Source organism: Anopheles nili, chromosome X (genome assembly GCF_943737925.1).
Source record: "Anopheles nili chromosome X, idAnoNiliSN_F5_01, whole genome shotgun sequence".
In the NCBI taxonomy this organism is placed as follows: domain Eukaryota; kingdom Metazoa; phylum Arthropoda; class Insecta; order Diptera; family Culicidae; genus Anopheles; species Anopheles nili.
In genome coordinates, this window is record NC_071293.1 from 7,300,410 (window position 1) to 7,322,525 (window position 22,116).

General features: G+C 46.0%; 1 protein-coding gene across 1 annotated transcript in view; it reads left to right on the forward strand.

Moving 5' to 3' along the window:
* The window catches only part of LOC128728600 (uncharacterized), a 71,957-nt gene extending 59,336 nt beyond the window's left edge, over positions 1 to 12,621 (forward strand). Inside the window, exons 9-12 of the mRNA XM_053822228.1 lie at positions 4,678 to 4,776; positions 4,858 to 5,069; positions 5,121 to 6,192; positions 11,446 to 12,621. Coding sequence (XP_053678203.1) covers positions 4,678 to 4,776; positions 4,858 to 5,069; positions 5,121 to 6,192; positions 11,446 to 12,621 — 2,559 coding nt within the window. The remainder of the gene's footprint in view (positions 1 to 4,677; positions 4,777 to 4,857; positions 5,070 to 5,120; positions 6,193 to 11,445) is intronic.
* The last annotated feature ends 9,495 nt before the right edge of the window (positions 12,622 to 22,116 follow it).

A 22,116-nucleotide genomic window follows, 5' to 3' on the forward strand; every position in this document is an offset into this window, starting at 1 on the left:
CGCAGGTTCACTATCTAAGCTACCGGTACCGGTGGAGGTCACCTCACGTCGGTCGAGGTCCGTTGGATGGGTTGATCGAGCTGTTCCGTGTTCCTCGCTTCTAACTATGTCTCTCGCAACCCATGCGTGAACTCGAGGTGGCGTTTTTTCGGTGCGCACTTCGTGGTATAATTTATTTCACGTATAATTTTGTTCTTTACCTTTTTTGCCCCCCACCCGCGTGTGTGTGTGTACCGCCCCCCGGTTCGGGTGGTGCATTTCCTTGCCTCCCCCCCCTTCCACAGGGGATGTTGCGTACGTGCAATACCGCTAGGAGGCCAACTGTGCGGCCCCGTTCCGTTTGCTCATCGGTTCGCAGCGAGCCGCGACGGATGGCGCGTCGGGTTTGGAAAAGTGGAAAACACGGGGCGGAAAGGGGAGGGGAGGGGCACGCAAGCGCGGCCCCAATTTTCGTACCTTGCGCGCAAACCCGCGGAAGCCACTCGTTACACCGTGCGCAGGTTAGCAACCCCTATTTTGGAATCATTTTCACCCATACACCGGCCGCCTGCGAGCGTGTGTGTGTGTGTGTGGCTGGGTGGGAGTGTGCGTATTGTGTTGCTTGATGGGTTCTTTGTCCGCGATTAGGGTTTGCCAATCATTGCGCGCTCGATCCGCTTTTGTGTCCGAAGCATTTGGCGCGTTTGATCGCACACAGCAGGGGTTGATCATCGCAGGTGTGGCCGGTCAAGCCCCAAACCTATGTGTCCAGGGAGTATTTGAGTACTCCCTCTCCCCAGGGCACACGACACGGCAAGAGGAGTGTCATGCTTGAGCCTATTAAGAAGGGAGCAGCTTTCGTTGCGTTGGCCAACATTTGGAGGAGGTTGGGGTATCGTTCATTATTCGATTTGGTTAGTTAACCGTTTTAACGTCGGCTCTATGGTGCCGTGTTCGGCAATCGGATGTGCTGTGAGATTGGTTTTTGGGTTCATGCAAATTAGCGCTGGACGTTCAAAAAAACCACCACCACTGCTGGTGAGCTTCACTACACAGGGGGTGAGATAGCTTACAGTAGCAATCACTTCGAGTTCTAATGACGCTTCATCAAGCTGGTTTGACAGTTTCTTAATTGATGCCCCACTGCTCGCACTGGAAACTCGCCTCCGGTGCGCATACCTCGTCGTGGTTGTTTATTTTTCCATTTCCCAAATGAAGCCATTTTGTTCGGCTTGTTCCTTCCCATTGCTGCCAACTGGCATTAATATTCTATTTAATGGTCAACGACCTTCATTGTTACGGTTATCGTAGCTGACAGTTAGCCCAGCCTTCGATTGTCCCATTTAGCGGGTGCTCCGCTTTTTATAGCGTGGTCGGAAATTGCATGTTCATTTCACGGCATTTGTGCTCATCTCAACCCCCTGGAGAGATGTAGTGTGTACGGGGGAGAGAGAGAGAGAGAGAGAGAGACCTCACCTGTCTGCAGTTGGTTAATGACTGGACCCACCCAATCGAACGTATATTTCAGTGGACTACATCGTTCTATCTGTTTTATTTAATTTTTTTTTTTTTGATCAACTTCTCTCCATAGTCGCACCCAAAGCACGTCACATTACCTTTTATCGCATGCTGCGTCGTCGGCCTCCCCGAAACGAACTTGCAAGAGGACCTATGGGGAAGGGGGTTGTTAAATTGTGCATTGTGAAAATCACCCCTCCCTTCTCATATTAGGGCGTTATACCCACGTGACCCCGGCACACGCATCCGGCCGTCTGGGCGAAGTGGGCGACGAGTGAGGGAAGGGCACGTGAAGGAGCGAAAAAAAAGGCATTACAAAAAATGAAAAAAGGCATTCCTAAGGTGTGCCATACCCCCCCTCAGCCCCCTCGGTCCCACTCACATATGTCCCACACGCAGTCTCATTGTTGAGGTTAGGTCCACTCGGGAGCCCCCGGGAGCTGCCGTATTAACACGCATCTTTGCGCCATTTTGTTGCCACTTGCGCTTCCAATCAACAGCGAAGCCCCCCCACATTAGTCAATCTAATTTAATGCCCCCCCCTCATCGGGCCGTCACCCGAGAGCGGTTTGGTACATCGTGCGGGAACGAATTGAAAATGATCTTCGTGCTATTTCGGGGCCCGCAATGTCTCCTTCACTCTCTTTCTTGCTTGCTCTCGCCGGGATAGACGCTGGATAAAGCTGCCGGAACTCGAATGGGGAGAAACTTTAACGCCACAATTTGGGAAGAAACGAAAACTGATTAATTGCCGGGCGTCGGCTACCAAATGGAGAAGATGAGATCTTTCTTTTTCACGATATGATATGATTGCCGCCCCACGATGGCTGACGACGTGTTGTTGGTGGGGGGGAATAAACCGCTCTAGCGGGGCTTGCAGCTATATTCCCGCTGAAGAATGGCTTTAAATAGCGTGTGCGGTTTTTTTTTCTTTCTTCTCGCATTTCTTTACCCTTTTACATCTCGCGCCTTTAACGCTCCGTTTAGTGGGTTGACTTTTTTTATGAGGTGTTTTATCGCCACATTTAACTATTATTACGCCACAAGTGGCTTGTAGTTGATGAAATAATGCCCTCCAGTGTCACCGCAGTTGTGTCTAATGGTGGAAAAAAAATCTAAAGTCTAATGGTGTACAACACTTTTCATCGTGCATTTGAACAGAATGTTTTAAAACACCTGCATATGGTGGGCGCTAAAGTGCGGCTATCACTGATAACCTCAAAAACTGGAGCTTGCCAGTCGTTCCGTTTGGTGTCGACCAATTGCCCCAATAATGTACCCAATCATGCGAACCCAAACGGGCTTCTCCGCTCAGCCATCTGCCCGTGGCTCATAGAACGCACGAAAACAATGTTCAAAAAAAAAACGTTCGACAATGCTCAGGCCGGGGAAGAAATTGAAGGAATTGGAACAGGCAGCTGTATGTTGTAAAGCGGGCCAGCGAGAAGAAACCCATCCGCTCCATCTTGGGATGATTACCGTTCCATGTGGCTTGCGCACCGGTTCTTCTGGTGCGATTAACGGAGCAGTTAATCAGTTTTTAGTTTGTAACTAACTGACTGTGTGCGTTCCTCTGCTCGGTGCTGCATTTGGGTTGTTTTGTCTGCTGCTCTTGCGGTGCGTTTACTATCACGGGTTGGCCGCCTCGCGGTTGTGTGTCGTAACTAGGCCGAGCGGTGGAGAAGAACATCAGACAGACACAAAAAAAACACACAGTCAGCGCCTTATTTGGCATCGACCTGAGAGCAAGCTTTGAGATCTCCACCTAACGCAATGGATCTCGCTAGATACACCTTAGCAGAGGTAGTAAGAAGTGGCCGAAGGTCTGTTTGAAAGGATGGCAGATTACGAGGGTCAATAAATTGACGAACACAAAAAAAACCCCACAAGCTCCAGCTTCTGCAACTCTGCCTCCGTGGTTGGGTTGGACTCCGTAGTACGCCGTAAAATGGTACGATCGCTTGTTTAACAGGACGGACCATTCGCTAAGTCTTTCGTTGGGCTTTTGGTTACGGATCCCCCCCGGTCTATCGGTGAGCTGTACTTTGAAGTATTTTCTCAACGTCCAGTGCGTATAATGGCGCTCCCTTTCTCCGGTCACGTGAAGGTGTGGACTTGGAAAGACTAGTCCATTGTTACATCTCCGCCAGTACCTCCAAGATGTCTGACACGCTAGATCCGAGCTGTTTTGCGTAAGTGACATGAACCAATCGGTTTTACTCAGAGCGAGAGAGAGAGAGAGAGAAAAAGAGCGCACCATCAACGGCTTTTCCAACAGTTGGAAGGCATCACCGATCAACCATCTCGAACATAACATCTCGTGTTCAGCTCTGACCGGAAGTGACCATTTCCAACATGACAGTACATCTACCAAGCCCTTAGACCTCCACAAGACTCTGCGCCCCAGCGGGATGCGTTGGTCGATCGAAATTCTTCCAAAAATCGCTCACCCCCTCCCCAAAAGAGAGAAAGGGGATCGTTATTAATCGTTATTAAAAATTATCTAGAAGTAAAAAGAAAGTGGCCCTCACGACACCCAACGATAGGGCTCGAGCGATCGGAAAAGGGCAGCTCGTTTTACATTTTCATCGGAGTGGAGCTTAATTTCATCGCCCATTTGCTGGTGCTGCAGTCTTCGCTATCTGCGGTCTTCGCTTCACATCCACAGCTCCAAACGGACCGTAGGGGTTAGGATCGTGCGTTAGTTTTCTCCCAAATGGTGCCCATTAAAGCATGCGCGTGTGCAATGGCCGCCCTACGAGCGAGGGTGTAGGTGGTTTTATAATTTCCAATGTGCGTTGCGGCTCGGGGACGGGATCACTTTCCTTTTAAAGGTGGGCCCGTTAATGCACGATGGCGTCATTCGGACATTAAAGTGCGGGAACAGAAGACCGTAGGAAGGTCCCATCCACGTCGTCGTGACAAGTCGATTATCGCGATCGAATGGAGTCCACCAACGTGAAATTTCGTAACGGTTTGGAAGTCCCTGGAAAATACAGAAAAGAAAAAACATGTGCCTGTGCAAAGTGATGAACCTGGAGGGATTCAAACGAAGTAAAAATGCACTTTTTGATAAAATCAGATAGAGTTAATTACCTTCGTTTTATAGAGAGACCCAGCGATAATTGTAAAGGTAATCGTGCGACTAATGCAACACCTTATTTGCTTCATTTTCAACAGCTACTACAGCAACGGTTGGACCAAGCCACACGGTCGCGCCTTTTCCTCAGCGAGAAGTTCGAAAAATCGAAAGAAGACCTCGACGACCTCCGGTTTCAGGTAAGCACGCCCATCGTCCCCACCCGCTCTTTAAAGCCTGTTGCATTCACTAACATCCTTCCGTGCAACCTTCCCTTCCAGCTGAAGGAAAAATCGATCGAACTCGAGGGCACGAAGGCGCAACTGCGCGTGATCGAATCGAAATCGACAAGCAAATCGTCGCCACCATCAGCCACCGGTAGCCCGGAACGTGTGTCCGGTACGGCTTCACCACCACCACCGACGGCACTGATGTTACCACACGCGCATCCCCACCACCACCACCACCATCACCATCACCACCACCATCAGCTGCTGGCGTTGCGCTCAGAAAGCTCCTCAAATGCAGCTGGCACCACGAACAGCCAGCAGCTTGCGATGCGCTTGCAATCCTCGCAGGTGTCCACACCTTCGATGAAAGCGATGACACCGGTCGCGATGGATGACATCGCACAGCAGCAACAGCACAGCAGCAGCACGGAATCGGCACAGGATCAAACCGAACGGGACAGCATAGGTGGCGGTCGGTTGCAGCAACTTCACCAGCAACAGCAAGCTCCCGAAACGCCCCGTCGGCGACCGTCCAAAATACCGCTTCCGGGTACGAAAGGATCGGCGGCTCCTAAGCCACCGACCGGGCGGAACTTCTCCGCCACACCTACCCCAACCACACCGACGAACCCGGCACAGCGGCCACTCGGGGGTAGCGGATCTTCCGGGCCACCCTCGAACCGTAGCCTAACCAAAAGCACCGGCAGTCTGTACGTGAAATCAACCGATTCGAGTTCGTTCGGTCACCAGCAGCAGCAACCGGGTGCGGTGGCTCATTCCCAGCCAACCGGAACCGGAAAGCAGACGCGTGAATCGAGCACCAGCAGTGGCAGCTTGTACCGGCCAGATTCGGCTCAAAGCTGGCGGACGAGCAAGGACACGCCGTCGTTCGAAAAGCTGCGCTCATCCTCGATACCCATCTCGGCCGGGAAGGGCCCAACGACGACGACGACGACAACCCCGGCGGTGAAGGGTTCCGCCCTGTTGCCACCACCACCGGTTCCGCCACCGGTTGGTTATGGTGGTGCTGCCGTTTGCTCCTCGCCGTTGCCACGCGCCAAGCGCGATTCCCTCACCAGCAAGGTGAAGAACTGTGATTCCCTGTCCCGGTTGCAGTCGGCGCAGGTGTCGCCCGGGGCGTCGAGCGGTCAGCTTAGCAAATCCGGCTCGAAGAAGGAGCTGAGTGGGCTCGGTGGTGTCACACCGACGGGTGGCACCGAGCGGAAGATGACCCCGACCGGGGGAGGAGGAGGAGGAGGAGGGGGTGTGTTGCGGCACGCATCGAACGCTTCCCTTGGCTCCAATGGGGGTCCACAGGACGAGGTGTCCACACAGTCGACCGGAAATGGGAGCAACACACCCAGCAGTACCGGAAGTAACGTCAAGGTACGCAACCGGGGCACGTCCTTCTGGAACTGGCTGAAGATGTAAGACGTGCGCGGTCGGCAGCGGCACCAATACAACCACCATCACCACCACCACCAACCACCAAACCACCATCACTACCATCACCACCATCATCGGCAACACGCCATCTTCCCCGTCCCTTAGTTAAAAGGGTTGCGCCAACTGATGGCACCCTGCTGCAGAGGGTGTAGTTGCGTCAGTGGGGGAGATGGCCGAGAACGGGGGGGGGGATGAAAGGAGGGATCCATCTGTCACCCTGCGAACCCCCATTACTACGGAACCCTTTCGCTCACTGTCTTTTTCTCTTTCTCTTGGCCTTACTCTTCACCCTTTTTTGGACTCCTGTCAGGACTCCCGCCAGGACTCCTACCTTTCCGGGGAGGGGGGCGAGCGCGTGGGGGGATGGAAATGCTCCAGCATCGGGGGGCGCCTGTGGCCCGTCTGTCTTCACTCTTCGGTCGCTTCGCTCGCCAGGGTTGCGTTACACCTTATTTGAAGCTTAACCTTACAATTGTTTAAGTTCAAGTTGTGCAGATGCTTTTTGACATTTGGCCACCTACTCTACCCCCCCCCCACCCCCCTCTACCCCTGGCCCATCATACACACGGTATGTTGCAGCGCATGTCCCTTCAGGCAAACGGGACCCCGCGCATAGGTTGCTTTTCACGTTGTTTCGGCAGACTGCAAGAGTGGCCGTAGCGCCGAAAGGACGAGCTTTCTATCACTTTCTCTCGGCTTCTCTCTCTCTTTCTCTCTCTCTCTTTGCGTACTGCATCTCGAAAACAAAAGCCAAATGGAACATATCCGTTTTCATATTTAATTATCGCTTCTTACAGTTGAAGCGTGAGTTTTTTTTTCTCCCTTAAATAATGTTAATTTTTTCATCGGCTGAATTCCGCCTGCAAATGGCTATGTGAATAATACAGAGTTTAGAAGCAGAACGCTTCGCTTTTACTACTGGTTAGATTTTTTTTCGTTTGGTTGTTATTACGGATGTGGCTCATAAAAAGCCCCACAAAACCGATCAGCAGGATGGCCCTCGTGGGGGGGTTGGGTTTTCCTTTTTTGTCCTTAATTTTTAGTTGTTGTTTTTTTTGTTCCCTTGCAAATCTGTGTGTTGTGTGTGCGTTCGAGTGTGAGTGTGTTTTGTGTGTGTGTTTGTCTGTTTGTGCCCGCCCGTGCTGGATAACACCTCAACAAAGGCCGATGTTTTGGCGATATCCAAAAGATGGAAAAGCGAACAGCGAAAGGAACGGCCGGAAGGAGTTATTTGAGGAAAATCTCACGTTCTGCGATTAAACTATCTCTCTCTCTCTTTCTCTTTCTTTGCACGTTACATTGTTACACTAGCCCTTTGTGTGTGTGTGTGTTTGCCAACATATTCGTTGTATTACTTATACGACCGATTTGTTAACCCATGTTGCTGTTCTCCGCTGAAATCCATAATCTTGTGTGTTCTTTGCGTGGTTATGTGTGTGTGTGCATGTTCGCAAGATCTCTTGCAAGGATCTCTGTGTACACTGCTCGGTTCTGGGGAGGCAAAATGGGGGGGAAAATTGTCATTAAGCGCATGTTATTGAGCCCTGCAGGTGTTGACTCCTATACCCCGTCTGTGCTCAGGGAAAGGCTCTCTCTCTTTCGTCACGGTTGACACAATAGTCAAAGCAAATTGGTTCGATACAATGCAACAAGGGAGATGAACGAGTTGGGTGTCGCGCCCACACACTATTTCGACTAAGTTTTGTACGTAAAAAAGGATTCAGATAAGATAAAATGAGCCAATGAAAGTGAGGAGACGATGGTAGGCAGCACACTTCTGCTGTTCCTGCACAGTTAGGATATGGTACACGTGAAACAAGATCTATCTCCTGTTGCTCGATAGCGCAGCAGCAGCTAACTACGGCCGCTAAAAGCTACGACACAAAATTGCCTGGATAACGGATCAACACACCGTCGTGTCAAACACTCTAAGGACGGGGATAAAGGATACTCACCGGAGACATCAATAGGCACGTACCAAGCTGCTCTAAGACCTTACCAAAGGCAGCCTTCATTGATGATGGCCACATCGTGGATGGATCCGGCAAACTTCCGGACAGCACACAAAACCCAGCGGTACGAGGCAAGGAGGCACGTCGTGAGCACCCGTGGTCCATCAGCCCGGAACAGTCCGTCAATGCCTCCACTTCTACTACCATTACTACTACCACTACCACCTACTACTACCAACTACTACTCGTGCTACTACCACAACCACCACTACTGCTACTCTAGTGCGTGGTACCTACCTGTTTCTTCTCGTTTCGTAAGTCCTGTTTTTTTTTGCGTTTAGTTATTTATTTTGGTTTTACTTTACATCCACCCTCTCTCTCTCTCTTTCTCTATATCTCCACACTCCCCCTCTTGTTTGTCTATATAGATATCTATCTATTTCTTCCCGATCTTATACATTTGTCACTGAATTGGCGTGCATCATAACCTAAGTAGAGTTCACGCGGTATATTACATTTATGTACAGTTTGCAACTGCATACTCGCGCAATTGGAGTTTTGTTTTCGTTTTTCCTTTTCTCAAATGAATTTTCCTCCCTACTTTTCTTCATCCTCAACCATTCTCTGTTAACTTAACGCACTCTCATTGCATGCTATCTGCTCTACCCTCACCGTCATGTATACTTCAGGAGGTATCCGTAGTTTGTAGAGCATTTTCATCACATTTTGCTGCGCTTGGTTCACTTTCAGCTCCTTGGGTAGTGTCATCATGTAGGAATAGAACTATTTTGTTCGTGTGTTTGTGTGTGTGTATTTACGTCCATCCTCACAGTACTTTCACTTTTTCCCATCACTCGATCACTCATGTAGCACATCGTCAGTGCCCGACCTGTACAGGGATCTGGACCTTTCATTCCACGACATATTCGATCCACGTTTCTAATACCCATTCCAGAATATGCAATCGAAAAGCTTAAAGCCATTTCATATTATTTACCCATTCATCCCCGTTTTTGGTAGTGTGTAGTGCGTACATGTCAGTCCCTTCACTTTTGCTCTCTCTCTGGTTTCAAACGTGCTAAAAGTAGGCAGTATTTATGAACAAGACAGGATGCAAGTAGAGTTGCACAGAATTTTGTACTACCGTCTAGTCGGTGTCAGTGTAAATTAGTTAAAGACACGATCATGCACGTCGATTGAACATTTCCGCTCAAAAATAGTCGTTAGAAGATGTTGATGGGGATATTGACAAGTTGGTAGAGATATGGACAAGTTGTTAGCTCACATCAAATCACACGCCTTATTTAGGAAGTAAAACAAACACGAATTAGGGTATACCATAAAAAAATGGCACTATGCAAGAACACTGCCATGCATTAATGGACGATTGGACACAGATTTTAAGGAACTTGTTCAATTTGTGCCACTTTAGCAAGGTACAAAGCAGTAGAACGTAGATAGAACCCATATATTTCAGAAACTCTGCTAGCACCGAACCAACGTTACTTCAAAATCAGCCCTCTGACTCGATCACTTGTCAGCAGGTGTACTAGCGTTAGTTTGAGTGACACGGCCATTGTGCATGCTTGTGTGGCTGCGCGTGTACGTGTGCATCTAGTTTTGTCCCCTTAATTCGCTCATTCTGTTCACATGAGTTTTAATCTTTCGTACATGGGCGAGTTATTTGTTTTTATTTATTATTTTCTTTCATTTCATTTGGTTTTCCATCGTTTTGTAAATCACACGCATTTCGTACTGTGAATGTAGATCAATTAGTGTAACTCATATCGAATTCTTTTTACCGAAGATACTCTCAAAATTTTTCCATGCCACTCGTGACTCATCTACCGTGAACTATTTCCAATCCTACGTGTATCTTTCCTTGACTTTCGTGCCTTGCTGCATTTTCTTTTTCAATATTTGTTTCATTCTTTTAAATTTGATCATTTTACTTTATTTTACTTTTTTGTTTTGTTTTGTTGTTCGATAAATACTTTTTTAATTTTGTGTATCAGTTTTTTTCCGTTTATGCGTTGTTGTCACAAGACAACACCTGTTGCTCCAAATACGGCATCGATCCCTTTCAGTCGTAGGTGGTATATCTGTGCTCAGATTGCTCCGTGTGATCCTTTCCAACCCCTCGTGATAACGCCACACCTTTTATCCTTCATACAACCTTGAGTACCTTCAGATGTGCCAACCCTTCGAAGAAAGTAGCTTCTTAGGCAGAATGTGTGCAGAAAACTGTCAGCAATAATCTTACCGAGAACAGAAACGTTCCATAGCGCCCAATCCTTACCATGGCTCCCTTCGTCGTTCCTGTTGCAGTATCGCTAAAACTCGTAACCTAGAGGCCAGCCGGGAGAGACAATCCAGCACCGATAAACGCCAACTACCGGGTTCCGACGTTTCTTCGGAACCTGCTCGAAAAAGCGGACACAAATCAGGCGCTCCATCGCTCGGGTGCTCTCGGTGCTTTGTAGGCCGTTTCCTCTGGACGTTGGACAACCTTTGCTGTGGCGAAGCGCACGAAATCACTACTAACGCGTTCCTTCCTAGCTCACCAACTCACCTTGGCTGTATATTGTATGGTGCATGTACATTAGCTAGCAGCACGCGCTTGCTTCCTCCAAACGGTCGTGTTTCATCTGCAAATATCGCATCCTTCCCAACTACCTACTGCTTGGTTGTAGCGACTCGTAGTGGACGCTGTAGTCCTCGGGTGGAGGTTTTAGTTCCTGAGTTCCTGAGCTTCACGTGCTGTTGGGCGTTGATTTTCCCGCACAAAAGCTAACCTAAAATGGTGCGCAACACCTGCACACCCAGGACTCTATTCTCTCTTCCTACTTAGCTTGTGCACGCTCTACTGACGCACTTGACGAGGTTGTGCTTATTACACTGCTTTTTACTTATTTTATATCACGTTTTTTTTATAATTTCGCTCTTGCGGGTTGGGGACCATAGACACTCTGTACAGGTCTGTAAGGGTATAACCGCCAAAAAATCATGTTTAGAAGCGCAATCACGGCACTATTACTACTGCATACTCCCATCGTTTAGTTCTCTGTAAGAGCAGGTTAACAAAGCGATTTAAAACTTCACTTATCATATATTACAACCATACCATTGCCACTGTACATTCATTCTGTCTTTTCTCTTCTCTCTCTCTCTCTTTATCTCTCTCTCTGTTCGTTCTCTCTTCTCTATCGTTCATCTAATCTCCAACCCAACCCCGATGCAGGCGGCTCGAAGAAGCAACACATTCCGAGTAGCAAAACCGACCCTCATGCCGCTGGACGTGCCTCATCATCCCGTTGTTGGAAGTATCACCTCACCACCGCCTCCCCTGCCCGACATTGCGTCCGCCACCCCGGACACGGTGCGGGCGGTCGGTGGTGTGCGTGTAAGATCCCAAACCTCCACCGGAAGCGTGACGATACGAACCGGAACCACGACCACCGTCCGACAGGCCAGCTCCACATCCGCCCTGTGTCAACCAACGCACGATCTGATCGGTGAATACCTGGCAGCGAAGAATCGTGCCACTCAGCAGCAACAGCAGCAGTGCTCGATACCTCCACCAATATTTCACGTCAGCCCTCAACGGCAACATCAGCAGCATGAAGAACACCAGCGGCAGATTGATGAGCTGGCGTACAAACACCCACTGCTGCTGATGGACGATCCTGACGATGAGGACGATGAGGATTCCGCTGATGTGGAGCTTGCGGATGAAGCGAACGCAACGCCGGAGTCACTGATCGTGCCAAGGACGAAGCTGGTGGCGTTCCAGTCGCTCAAGGAAGCCGAACCACACGACGGTTCATCGCCCGGTTGCCGATTGGTGGGGAAAATCAATCCACACATCCTGAAAACGTGGGAGCAACTGAGCGGTGCCAGCCAGGAGGAGAGTCCGTGTGGGCAGCAACGCCGGTCAGCATCAACCGGGCGGATCCTGACCACTCTCCCGACCGTGGTTGGGTTGACAACCAGCAGCAGTACCGGTACGCTCGCGTCGGAAAGCGAAAGCACGGAGGAAGACCGCCAAAGTTGTCTGCTTTATTGCCCTCAACCACGCCGGTACGTTCTGCCGGGTGACGATCTGCCGGGTGATTTCCACGTCAACCGGTTGGTACATCCGGTGGCCAACTCACACACCAACACGTCCGTGTCAATCGCTCGCACGACCGGTACCAGCTCGTCGGATGGGGTCGATTTCTATGACAGCATTGACGCGGTGAGCACGTGCGTTGTGGAATCCGGAACACGCCACCATCCAGCACCGGTGTTGCCGGTGGCTGGCCGGCCTCGGAATGCACCGGATGAGGAACCGCTCAGTACGGCCGGTGGTGAGGGATTGGCCGAGTTGACGTCACTCGATCGGAAGCGCATGCTTTGGTCGATTGGAATCGAATGAAGCTCGTGCGCTGTATTATCAGTATTTTACCCGTCCAACCGGACCATTAGTCTTAACCGACCGGTTGCCTTTCCCCGGGCGAACCAGTGTGTGTGTCTGTATGCGTGTGTGTTTAAAGGGTGAAGGTCAGCTGAAGGTCGTGGAATGTCCTTTGCACAATCTAGTCAGCGTCGGCACGGGCGACCTGCGCCGTAGTGTCCGTAGACGTGTACCGGTTTCACATTTCCCGCCGGAAGCTGATCCAACCCCTTTCACAAATACTTCCAAATTCGTTGTGGCTGTGGGGGTTGTGCTTTTTTCGCGATCGAGCACCACCAGCGAGGCAGGGGTGAGGCTCGAGGGTTTAGCTGTTTTTAGAGTAGATTCGTTTGTTTTTTTTTTATTTGAAAATGACATATCGTTGTGTGAAAAACCGAAAACGTGGGAACGTAACGTCCAGGCTAGTTGGAGCCGCACTTTTTTTGTCAGCGAAAAATGGCATCCCACGTGCGGGAGTTTGGTTACTTATTCACATTCCAGGATGGTAGACGATGGGAGCGCACACACTCACACACGCGCGCATGAAGATACACCGAAAGGACATGCAATCGTTTGCGGAGCACACGGGGGAGCAGCGACATTTAACGAAAACTACTACTTCAACCCAGGGAAAGCAATGTGCATAAATCAGTGATGGCAACAAGCAACGTAGAAACTAGGGACATATATTAGAAGGCGTTTCTGGCAGGCTTAGAAAGGCTTAAATGGGTAGATTTTAAAACCACGCAAACATACGAGGCAAAAGGATGTGGAAAGCGTCAGAATTACACTACACTAGAGATATTAACGGTGGGAGAACAGAGCCAAAACAAAGGCTATTCCTCAAACTCGGTAGAAAGGAGCTTCCTATGCGAAATCCATGGAATTAAAAACAAAAAAGAAAGCAATTATCCACCTTAGCGGGTGGGAAAGAGAGAGAGAAGTAAGAGAAGCACCGAATGGACGTCCAGGATCTCCCAACCATCCGCGAATGTAGGAGGTGGTTAGGAATAAACACCCAAAATTCGTAATGTAGCTGCTTTTGTTCGGGGCTTTTGATTTGTCCTTCCAACCAACCTGGGGAGCAACACCGACGGGTAAACACGTTAAGTATTATTTTTCGTTTCCAGCTTTTGGTTTTAAAGGGATTGTGATTAATTAGTGAACCCTACACCTCAAAAAGAGAGAGAGCTTACTCGCATTTCCTTCGTTTTCTTTTTTTTTTATTCGGTCAATCCGCCACCAACGTATGAAAGTAAATATATAAGCAAAGGGTAAAGGTCTAAGAAAGGTCCAATACTTCAGTTTCTCTTTCCAACAACCCATCCAGGGCGTAACTAGGTTCGTGGCAGTGGGGTACTTGTGGTATTAGACTTTTGAGGGTTGCGTTTTCAGCTTTGTTAACTCATTTTGACCATTCGGTTGCAAGGATTTCACTTTACAGCGACACACACACACACGCGAACGGAAAAAGGTGGTGGTGGTGAGAGCCCGTTGCACAGACCTGCTGTGAGAAGAAAATCATCGCTATGGAAGAGTAATATTAATGCTAAATCAAATAATAAATTCAACGGCAAGCGACAGTGAGAGGAAATGGTTTATAGAATAAACACCAAACAAACAAGAAATACAGACAAACAAAAATACACTTTCGTTTTTAAAAAAAAATCAGAAAACGACGGCAGAGAAAGGAAAACACAGAAAGGATGTAATATCAGAGCGGGATAGCGTGAGAGCAGTGTAACCGGATGTAATCGGATTGAGACCCATCACCCCCTCCCCCTAGTTTTCCCCCACCATTCACCCACGCCAGCCCCAGGACGTGCGTGTTCCTCCATCTCTGTACATACTCATACAAACGCAAGCTCTCCTCTTCGCGTGTGGTGTTGGTGGTGCAGTAGTTGAGAGGTCCTTTTCACGTGTAACACGAGCCGCATTATTCCTTTGCCCCACCCCCTCCCCCCCCCGCTCTCCCGAAACAGTCGAACATAGAGGCTTAGCAGAGGCGGCGCCAACTACTGCTACTATCCGTTACACTACAGCCTACTACTGCACTACTGCTGGCACTCGCACGGGCACACACACTCAGACACGTTAGCGAACACATTGAGGACTGCGTCTAGTGCGTCTAGGACGAAGCCGGAACGAATTGATGATTAGCGAACCAGGATTATTACGATTATGATTATTACTACTATTAAGGCTATTGCGAATATTATTATTATTATTACTATTATTAATATAATTATTATTGTCATTATCGTGGCTATTATCATTATTATCGGTACGATAGTGGTGATGATGAGTACTGTCATTACTCTAACCTACTGCGAATGGAGGCGAGTGGTGCGCGGCGTGTAATTTCAGCTAGGAATACGGAAATGAAATACCCGCAGGTGATGACCGGAAGCGGGGAACGAAAGGGACGAATGGGGGGAGAGAAAACAACACGAAATGCGCATCCATGTTAAATTCTAGTTATATATTTGAAATTTCAAATTACAGTTGTGTATTTCAAAGAATTAAGCAAAAAACATTGCAATGAACGAAAGTGGAAATAATAAAACAAGCAACAACAACAAAATCAAACCCTTTCGCGTATCGTGTCCATTGGGGATGAGAGGGGGGGAGGAGGGAGGGATGCGAAAGAACATGCATTTTCCGGGTAGAAACATTTTCCATTAAATGCTGGTGAGCAATAATCAGACGAAGGTATGATTCTAAACATTCAAGAAAGAAGACATTTTTTGTATGAATTTTATCATGTTTTGCAAATCATGAGAGTGCCATGAAAAGGTAAGCTGGAAGATTTTATATTTCGACATTAGTTTTCGTCATTTGTGGGAAATGGACCTTATACCAATATTTTTACAATTATTTCGCAATACTACTGCATTGTTTAAGCTCATGTCTTTATTTTCGCTTGTTATGCTTTATCTTGTTCTTTTTGTTAACATTTTAGCACATATCAGCAGCTATGGTAATTATGAATTCCCTAATTAATCCGTTATCTGTTATTTAAGATTCAGTGCCATTAGGATCACATGAGCCTGGCGAGTCTAAATCTTGTCTCTGGCCTACGGAAGTAATTTAAATATTGTCATCGTCATCGTTCTTCAACTGTTCCCTTATAAATGTACCTACATCAACCTCTGGGACGTTCGGGAAGACGCTGGTGAGATAAAGTAGCGCATGATTCTCCAAGCATCGTCTAAAGCTGACGCGATCCCGGCTCTCAAATTCACGCAATAATTGATCCTTGAGTATTTCCAGGCAGCTGGTTATGGCGAGCATCGATACATTCATCGTATCACCATAAATACTGATAGTTTTTCAGGTTCATTTAACTTTCGCAGCACTACACTGTTAGTCCCCAGACAAGAGGAGTGGAAGCGCCTCTGGCAAGTCCCGTCTACCCGTTATACATACAATTAATATTAGAGTGAAACACATCTGAGGTTTCCTTAGCTCACATACTTCAAATCGAAGTCATTTATTTTCAAACAAAATTACATCGATTGAACAAAATGAACAATTTTTTTTTTCGATTGACAGTTATAGTTGCTCGTTTCTGTCTTGGCGCAATTATCCTTAATTAACTCACTTCTCAATAGTGCGTGCGAAACCAATAGGCTGCCGAAAGCCTGCAATGAATCCCTTCACTCTGCAAACCAAGCGAAACGATGATGAACGATCGAACTAAACGCTAACATTGATTCAGTTTTTTTTAATTCTACAACTGATTTGTTCGACATGATGAGAAATGATAGAATGTGGTTCGCATAATGCTCTAGTTTCGCTTTGTTATAAATATGAAATGCTTCATCGCAGTGCTTGAATGTGCGAATATTGCTGTCCCAGTTCGCTGCTGTTATCATTTCTCCAAGGATAACGGGATTTCTAAGTTACATTTAACTCTCTGCACTCTAAGACAGCCTCTTTGTTTCGCTTTTTTTAACTACACTAATGTTGTTTCCTGCCTATCCTTAAGATAAGTTTTCCTTCCCATCCTTTTTTTTATTAATAATAATTTCATACAAAAAAAATATTACTTTTATAACTACCAATGAAAATTGAACGGGAATTAAATTGAATTAAAGAAAACAAAATATGGCAAAGACTGTAGCTTATACAGAAAAAGAAAAAAATTATAATCTAATTAACATTTAAATTTCTCTTCATTTCCTGTTCCACATTTTGATTCCAGATCTGCAAAGTAAATTATTCTTGTTAATTGAGATAACGACTTACAACACCGCCAGTGAGCGTAAAATTATACTCCCACATTTAGGCACGCATGCGGAGTGTTTATGTTCCGTTTAGATATCTAAGCGCTTCTAGAAATACTCATTAATCTTAAAAAGGCTTTCTCTCCATCGTACAAAAATATATGTAAAGTATGGAAACGGAACGAATTAACTGCAAAAAGCTAATACGAAAAACGATATCGACGCTATAGTATATTACTAATGCAAAAAAGACACTACAAACATAAATTTTGAATCAACTTTTAGTTAATTGATCAACTAATTAACGTTGAATCGTTATGTTAACTCAAATGTGTTATTCGAATAAGCAGGATACTGCTGTAAATATGCTTTCACGAAATAATAGAGAAGTGATTAATAATAGAGAATAATAGCCTAGAGGTGATTGCATGATCTTGAGATATAGACAAAAAGAACAACTATCGACTTTCTATTATCAAACTAGCCTAGCTGGGAATCAACTAAATATTTACAACCTATTGGAATTGGCATCTCGGTAGATATTTCATTCATTATGCATGAACACCTAACCGGCTTCCTAATTTATATTGGGTAATTAACTGCAATACGATCTAAATTACGCACAAATAACATCGCATTGCTGAACATCCTTCAAACTTTGATTGGGCTCTTTAAATCTATTATATTCAGCTTTTCCTTCAGATTATTATACTAATAATGGTTGCTCAGGCTAGAATTTTGTGCATTAAAAAATATGTCTTCTTAATGATGTGCCTAATTTGGAATTCATTGCTCTTATCTAATATAAACCAAAATTGTGTCGTTCAATGTTTCAAATAAATGATTAATGAATGAAATTATTTGTAGAGAACGGATATTGAACTTTGTCATTAAAGGTTTGTAAAATGTTAATTTTAACGCCTTTAATGTCATTGAAAATTTTCAAATAAGTAGCATAAGGCTTTCCGTATATTAACGTAATTCAAAATCCAAAATATATATATATATATATAAATTAAAGTGATGGAAATAATGATGACGTAATGATCAATAGAGTAATGATAGTAATGTTAAGAAATCTAATAACATGTGCAATCCTCATTTAAGCGGATGGAATTGTCGCTTCCGAATCCTTGATGGATTCTTCGCAACCGTGCTTGTTTTCGCCGTCCGTTGAAATATCCTTGTTGAGGCCGCTGTTTTCTTTATCGTTCTTTTCCTCGAGACTTTCCGTTTCTGTCGGTTCTTCAACCGCAGCGACGGCGGTGGTTCCCGATGTTGAACTGCAAGTGGCAGTCGTCCCTGCCAGTTGGTCATCAAATTTCAGACCACCATTTTCGAGCCCTTGGAGTAGGACTGCTGCCGTTGGTCTCTCATCTTTGTTAGAAATCGTGCAGACGTAGAATAACGCCAGCAGAGTGGCGTATTCTTCGCCTAAAGTAATTTCTGACGGAATAGGTGGACGTGTACCGAGACAACCGTAATTCAGGTATGGCCCGTCTTCCTCATCCTCTTCGTCACTCTCCATCATTTCGTCAGTGTCTACCACATCTTCACCGCTTAGCGAGCCAGATTCCCAATGTTCTTCATCGTCGCAATCTTCGTCAGATTCCGAATCTGAATATGAAAAGATCTCGTCTTCGTCATCATCGGAAATGATGTTAAGTACCTCTCCTTGATTGTATACGTTCACATCATCGTCCGAGCTATCATCAATGGTTACTATATCCGGATCAACTCGCGGCGCGGCTCTCTTTCTCGCTACTACCATATGTAGAGGCAGTTCTTTTTCATCCTTATCCAAAAGAATATTTTGCGTCGAATCGTTTTCCTTTGCAACATCTGTAGCCTCCGGCTCCGGCGCTGTATTCGGCATATCGGCATTTCCATTATCTTGGCCGGATGTAACCGAAGCTACAGATTCATTAGTCGATGGAACCTCACCCTGGTTCAGATCGCTGTCGTGTTTCATTTTCTTTTGCTCACCTAGCTCATCTACGTCGCTTGTTGATCCCTGTTTACGCTTCTGTGAGACTGATATTTTATTCTCTATAGAAGGATCCACTTCTTTGGAGACTTCCGATGTAACTTCCTCCGTTTCAGCTTTCTCTTTATTTTTAGATTCATCCTTCTCATCAACCAACGGCGTTAGTTCAGCAGCTTTAACGGTTTCTTTTCCTGTCTCTTCAGCCTCTTGAACCTTTATCTCCCCGTCTCCAGAAGATACTTCTTTTCCCGCCTCTTCAACCCCTTGATCCTTTGTCTCCCCTTCAGTTGACTCTTTCTGCTCCGTCTGTTCGTTCAATTCATTCGCATCAGAAGAGCCTGTCGCTGGAACGGTTGCATCGTTAGGCATTTCCACGCATTCTACATCATCATCATCGTCATCGTCTAGCTCAATGACATCCCCGGTCATGTTGAGCTGTCTGTTGGTTGGGCGCACAATGTTACGCATAGAAGCGTACTCCGCAGATGTTGCAATGCTCTCGTCCTTTATGCCCGGAAATGTGTGCGGCGGCACCAACACTAGCATCTCATAGATGACCAGCCCGAATGAAAAAATGTCCGCCTTGACGCTGATCTTTTTTGGATCTTCATCCAACACCTCCGGTGCAGACCATATGCCGGTGCCTACATACTTTTCAGTGGGATAATTTTCAGCATCAAGAAATCCGTCCGGCTTTAGATGTAGACTCACGCCGAAATCACATATCTTCACCACCTCGTAGTCATTCATTACTAAAATGTTGAATGATTTCATGTCTCCATGTAGAATCAATGCTTTAGTGTGCAGATAGTCGAGCCCCTTAAGGACTTCTGAAACCACTTGCATCGCCTTCGGTGCCTCCAACGGCCCGGTATTGTTGTTGAAACGTGCCTCCAAGATTCTTCCAAGCGAGACTTCTCCTACACACTCAAGCGCCAAGTACTTCCGACCCTCCTGCATTGTACCAAAGCCACGGTACCCTACTATGTTGGGATGGTTGATGGTTCTGAAAAAAAACATTTGAACTTTATAATATCAGCTAATACCCAGCGTGCTTAGTTATTTCCATTATGTGCAATAACTGCACAATATATCGTCTATTGACGACCGTCAGAAAAGATTACCAACAGAAAATGAATAAGAAAGTAAACTGTCCCTCTTCCCCCAGAAAATAAAATGGTTGCGATGACATCCATTTTGCATCATTTCCACTTACTTCAGCAGTTTCGCTTCCTCCAAGAGACGTTCTCTGAATACTTCGTTTTCATCCCCTCCTCGACCCGCGAGCATTTTAATGGCCCATGGAGATCTTCCGACATCCGCGGACATGGAACGCTGAATGCGCACAACCTGAATACCGGTACCATAGCCGAGAAATTTCAGGAATGGAGTGGACGGAAGTTTGTCAAGTTTGGTGGACGCGTTGCAATCTGCCGGGTTGCGCACCGGCGTTTCCGGCTCGGCGTTCTCTCCATGGATATCCATGGCTAAGGCGGTAGCCTATGGCGCTGTTGATAGAAAATAGTTGATTGATAAATCGCACCGGTAAATTACACGAAGGACACGCCACTTGCAGCATACGCACGAATGTACGCGAGTCAACTATGGGTATATGCAAAAAACAAATATGGTTGCCAGCATAATGCATGCTACTTTTCGGAAGCGCGAAACTTACAAGTGTGAAGCGAAAGAGACGCCCAAACTTGGATCAGACCACCCAAGCTAGAACAATAACCTCACTTAACCGACGCGTCACACAAGAGGCACACACAAAAAAACTAAAGTTTATTTCGAGCAAAAGACGCACTAATTCACTTGATAACATGCACTCTGAGGAGTTTTTAATTTCCAGCGTCTAAGCGCTATATTTCGCTATTATTAAGCACTAATGCACGTACATAATACGCTGAGTTCGTACCACCGTAAAAACCACCCACTACCTTTCGGTTCCCAGTTAGAAAAGAGAGTGACAGAGTTTTGGCGCCGTTTTATAGGTAACGCTGAACTGCGAAAAAAGTGGTTTAGGTGTGTGCGTGATATCGTTGCAAGGTTTGCCAACCGCAAGAGGTTAACTGTCAAATTATTCAAATTACCGGCTTTAATGACGTAGAATGCATTGATTCAGTTTTTTAACTCAAAGAAAGAGTTTTTTTCGAACTTATGGATGTTGCAAGCAAATCTTACTTTAAAAACATTTTTTGATTTTTTATTGATTGTTAAGATTGATACTAAGAAAAAATAGGTTTAAATTTAATCCTTTTGCGTTATTTTAGTTATTTTACCATATCATCGAATCAAATGTTTTTCATACCATATCTTCGAATGAAGTTTTATTGAATAGGTGATGGGAAATTTATATTTAATTTTTCAATGATGTATTGATAAGTGTTGACCATTGTAATATTTGCCACTGATGCTGTGTTATATGTTTGAATGTACTTTTTAGCAAGAAATTATAAGCTACTGAACAGGCAACAATGCATGTGCTTATGTGTTATTAGAACAATTATGCATGTTTTTTCGAAGTATTTCTAAATGAATATTAGACGTTAATGGACAAGGTAGCAAAGTGTAGGGCCTGTTGAAACGTGGTGGATGAAGTTATTTGAAGTTTTAACATAACTTGGTGTAATAAATAACACTTATCGTGTCGCATTTTGCAATAAGGAGGCGTTGAAAAAAGTATTATAAACGCACTTCTAAATATCAAAGTCATGCACTGACAACACGGTTGCTGTCATTTCCTAAGGGTATTGCTGTCAATCAGGCAATATTCCAAAAAGGAATGGCAAGGGTCGAGATGTGTGTGCTTTTTAATGTATAATTATGTTTCATTGTACTGTTCTGTGACCGATCTTTCAGTTAAACTTATTTCAAAGCCGTTTACTATGTTTATATTAGAGCACCAAAATATCAGTGAAAACATTGTTTGATTTGTGTCGCTTCTTTAGCTATCACCTGGTACGTAATGCATGTCGTATAAGGGCCAGAAATGGGCAGTCCAAGAATTTTTCGTTTTTCCACAACATACAGCGCGAATAAGCGCCCTCGTCTCGAGAACGTATTCTTAGCATTATAAGACAATTTAACACATTAGGTGGTTAATACCGCGGCGTGGGATCCTTAGCAGATAGGAAGGACTAGCCCATCACCCTAGGGAACAGCAGCTGCAGGTCTATCTGCGTAGCTGGTTTCCGATGCGAGGTCAGCGTGTGGGGTGTGTGTAGAAGAAGCATAAGGGACAATTCTAGACCTAAAGGG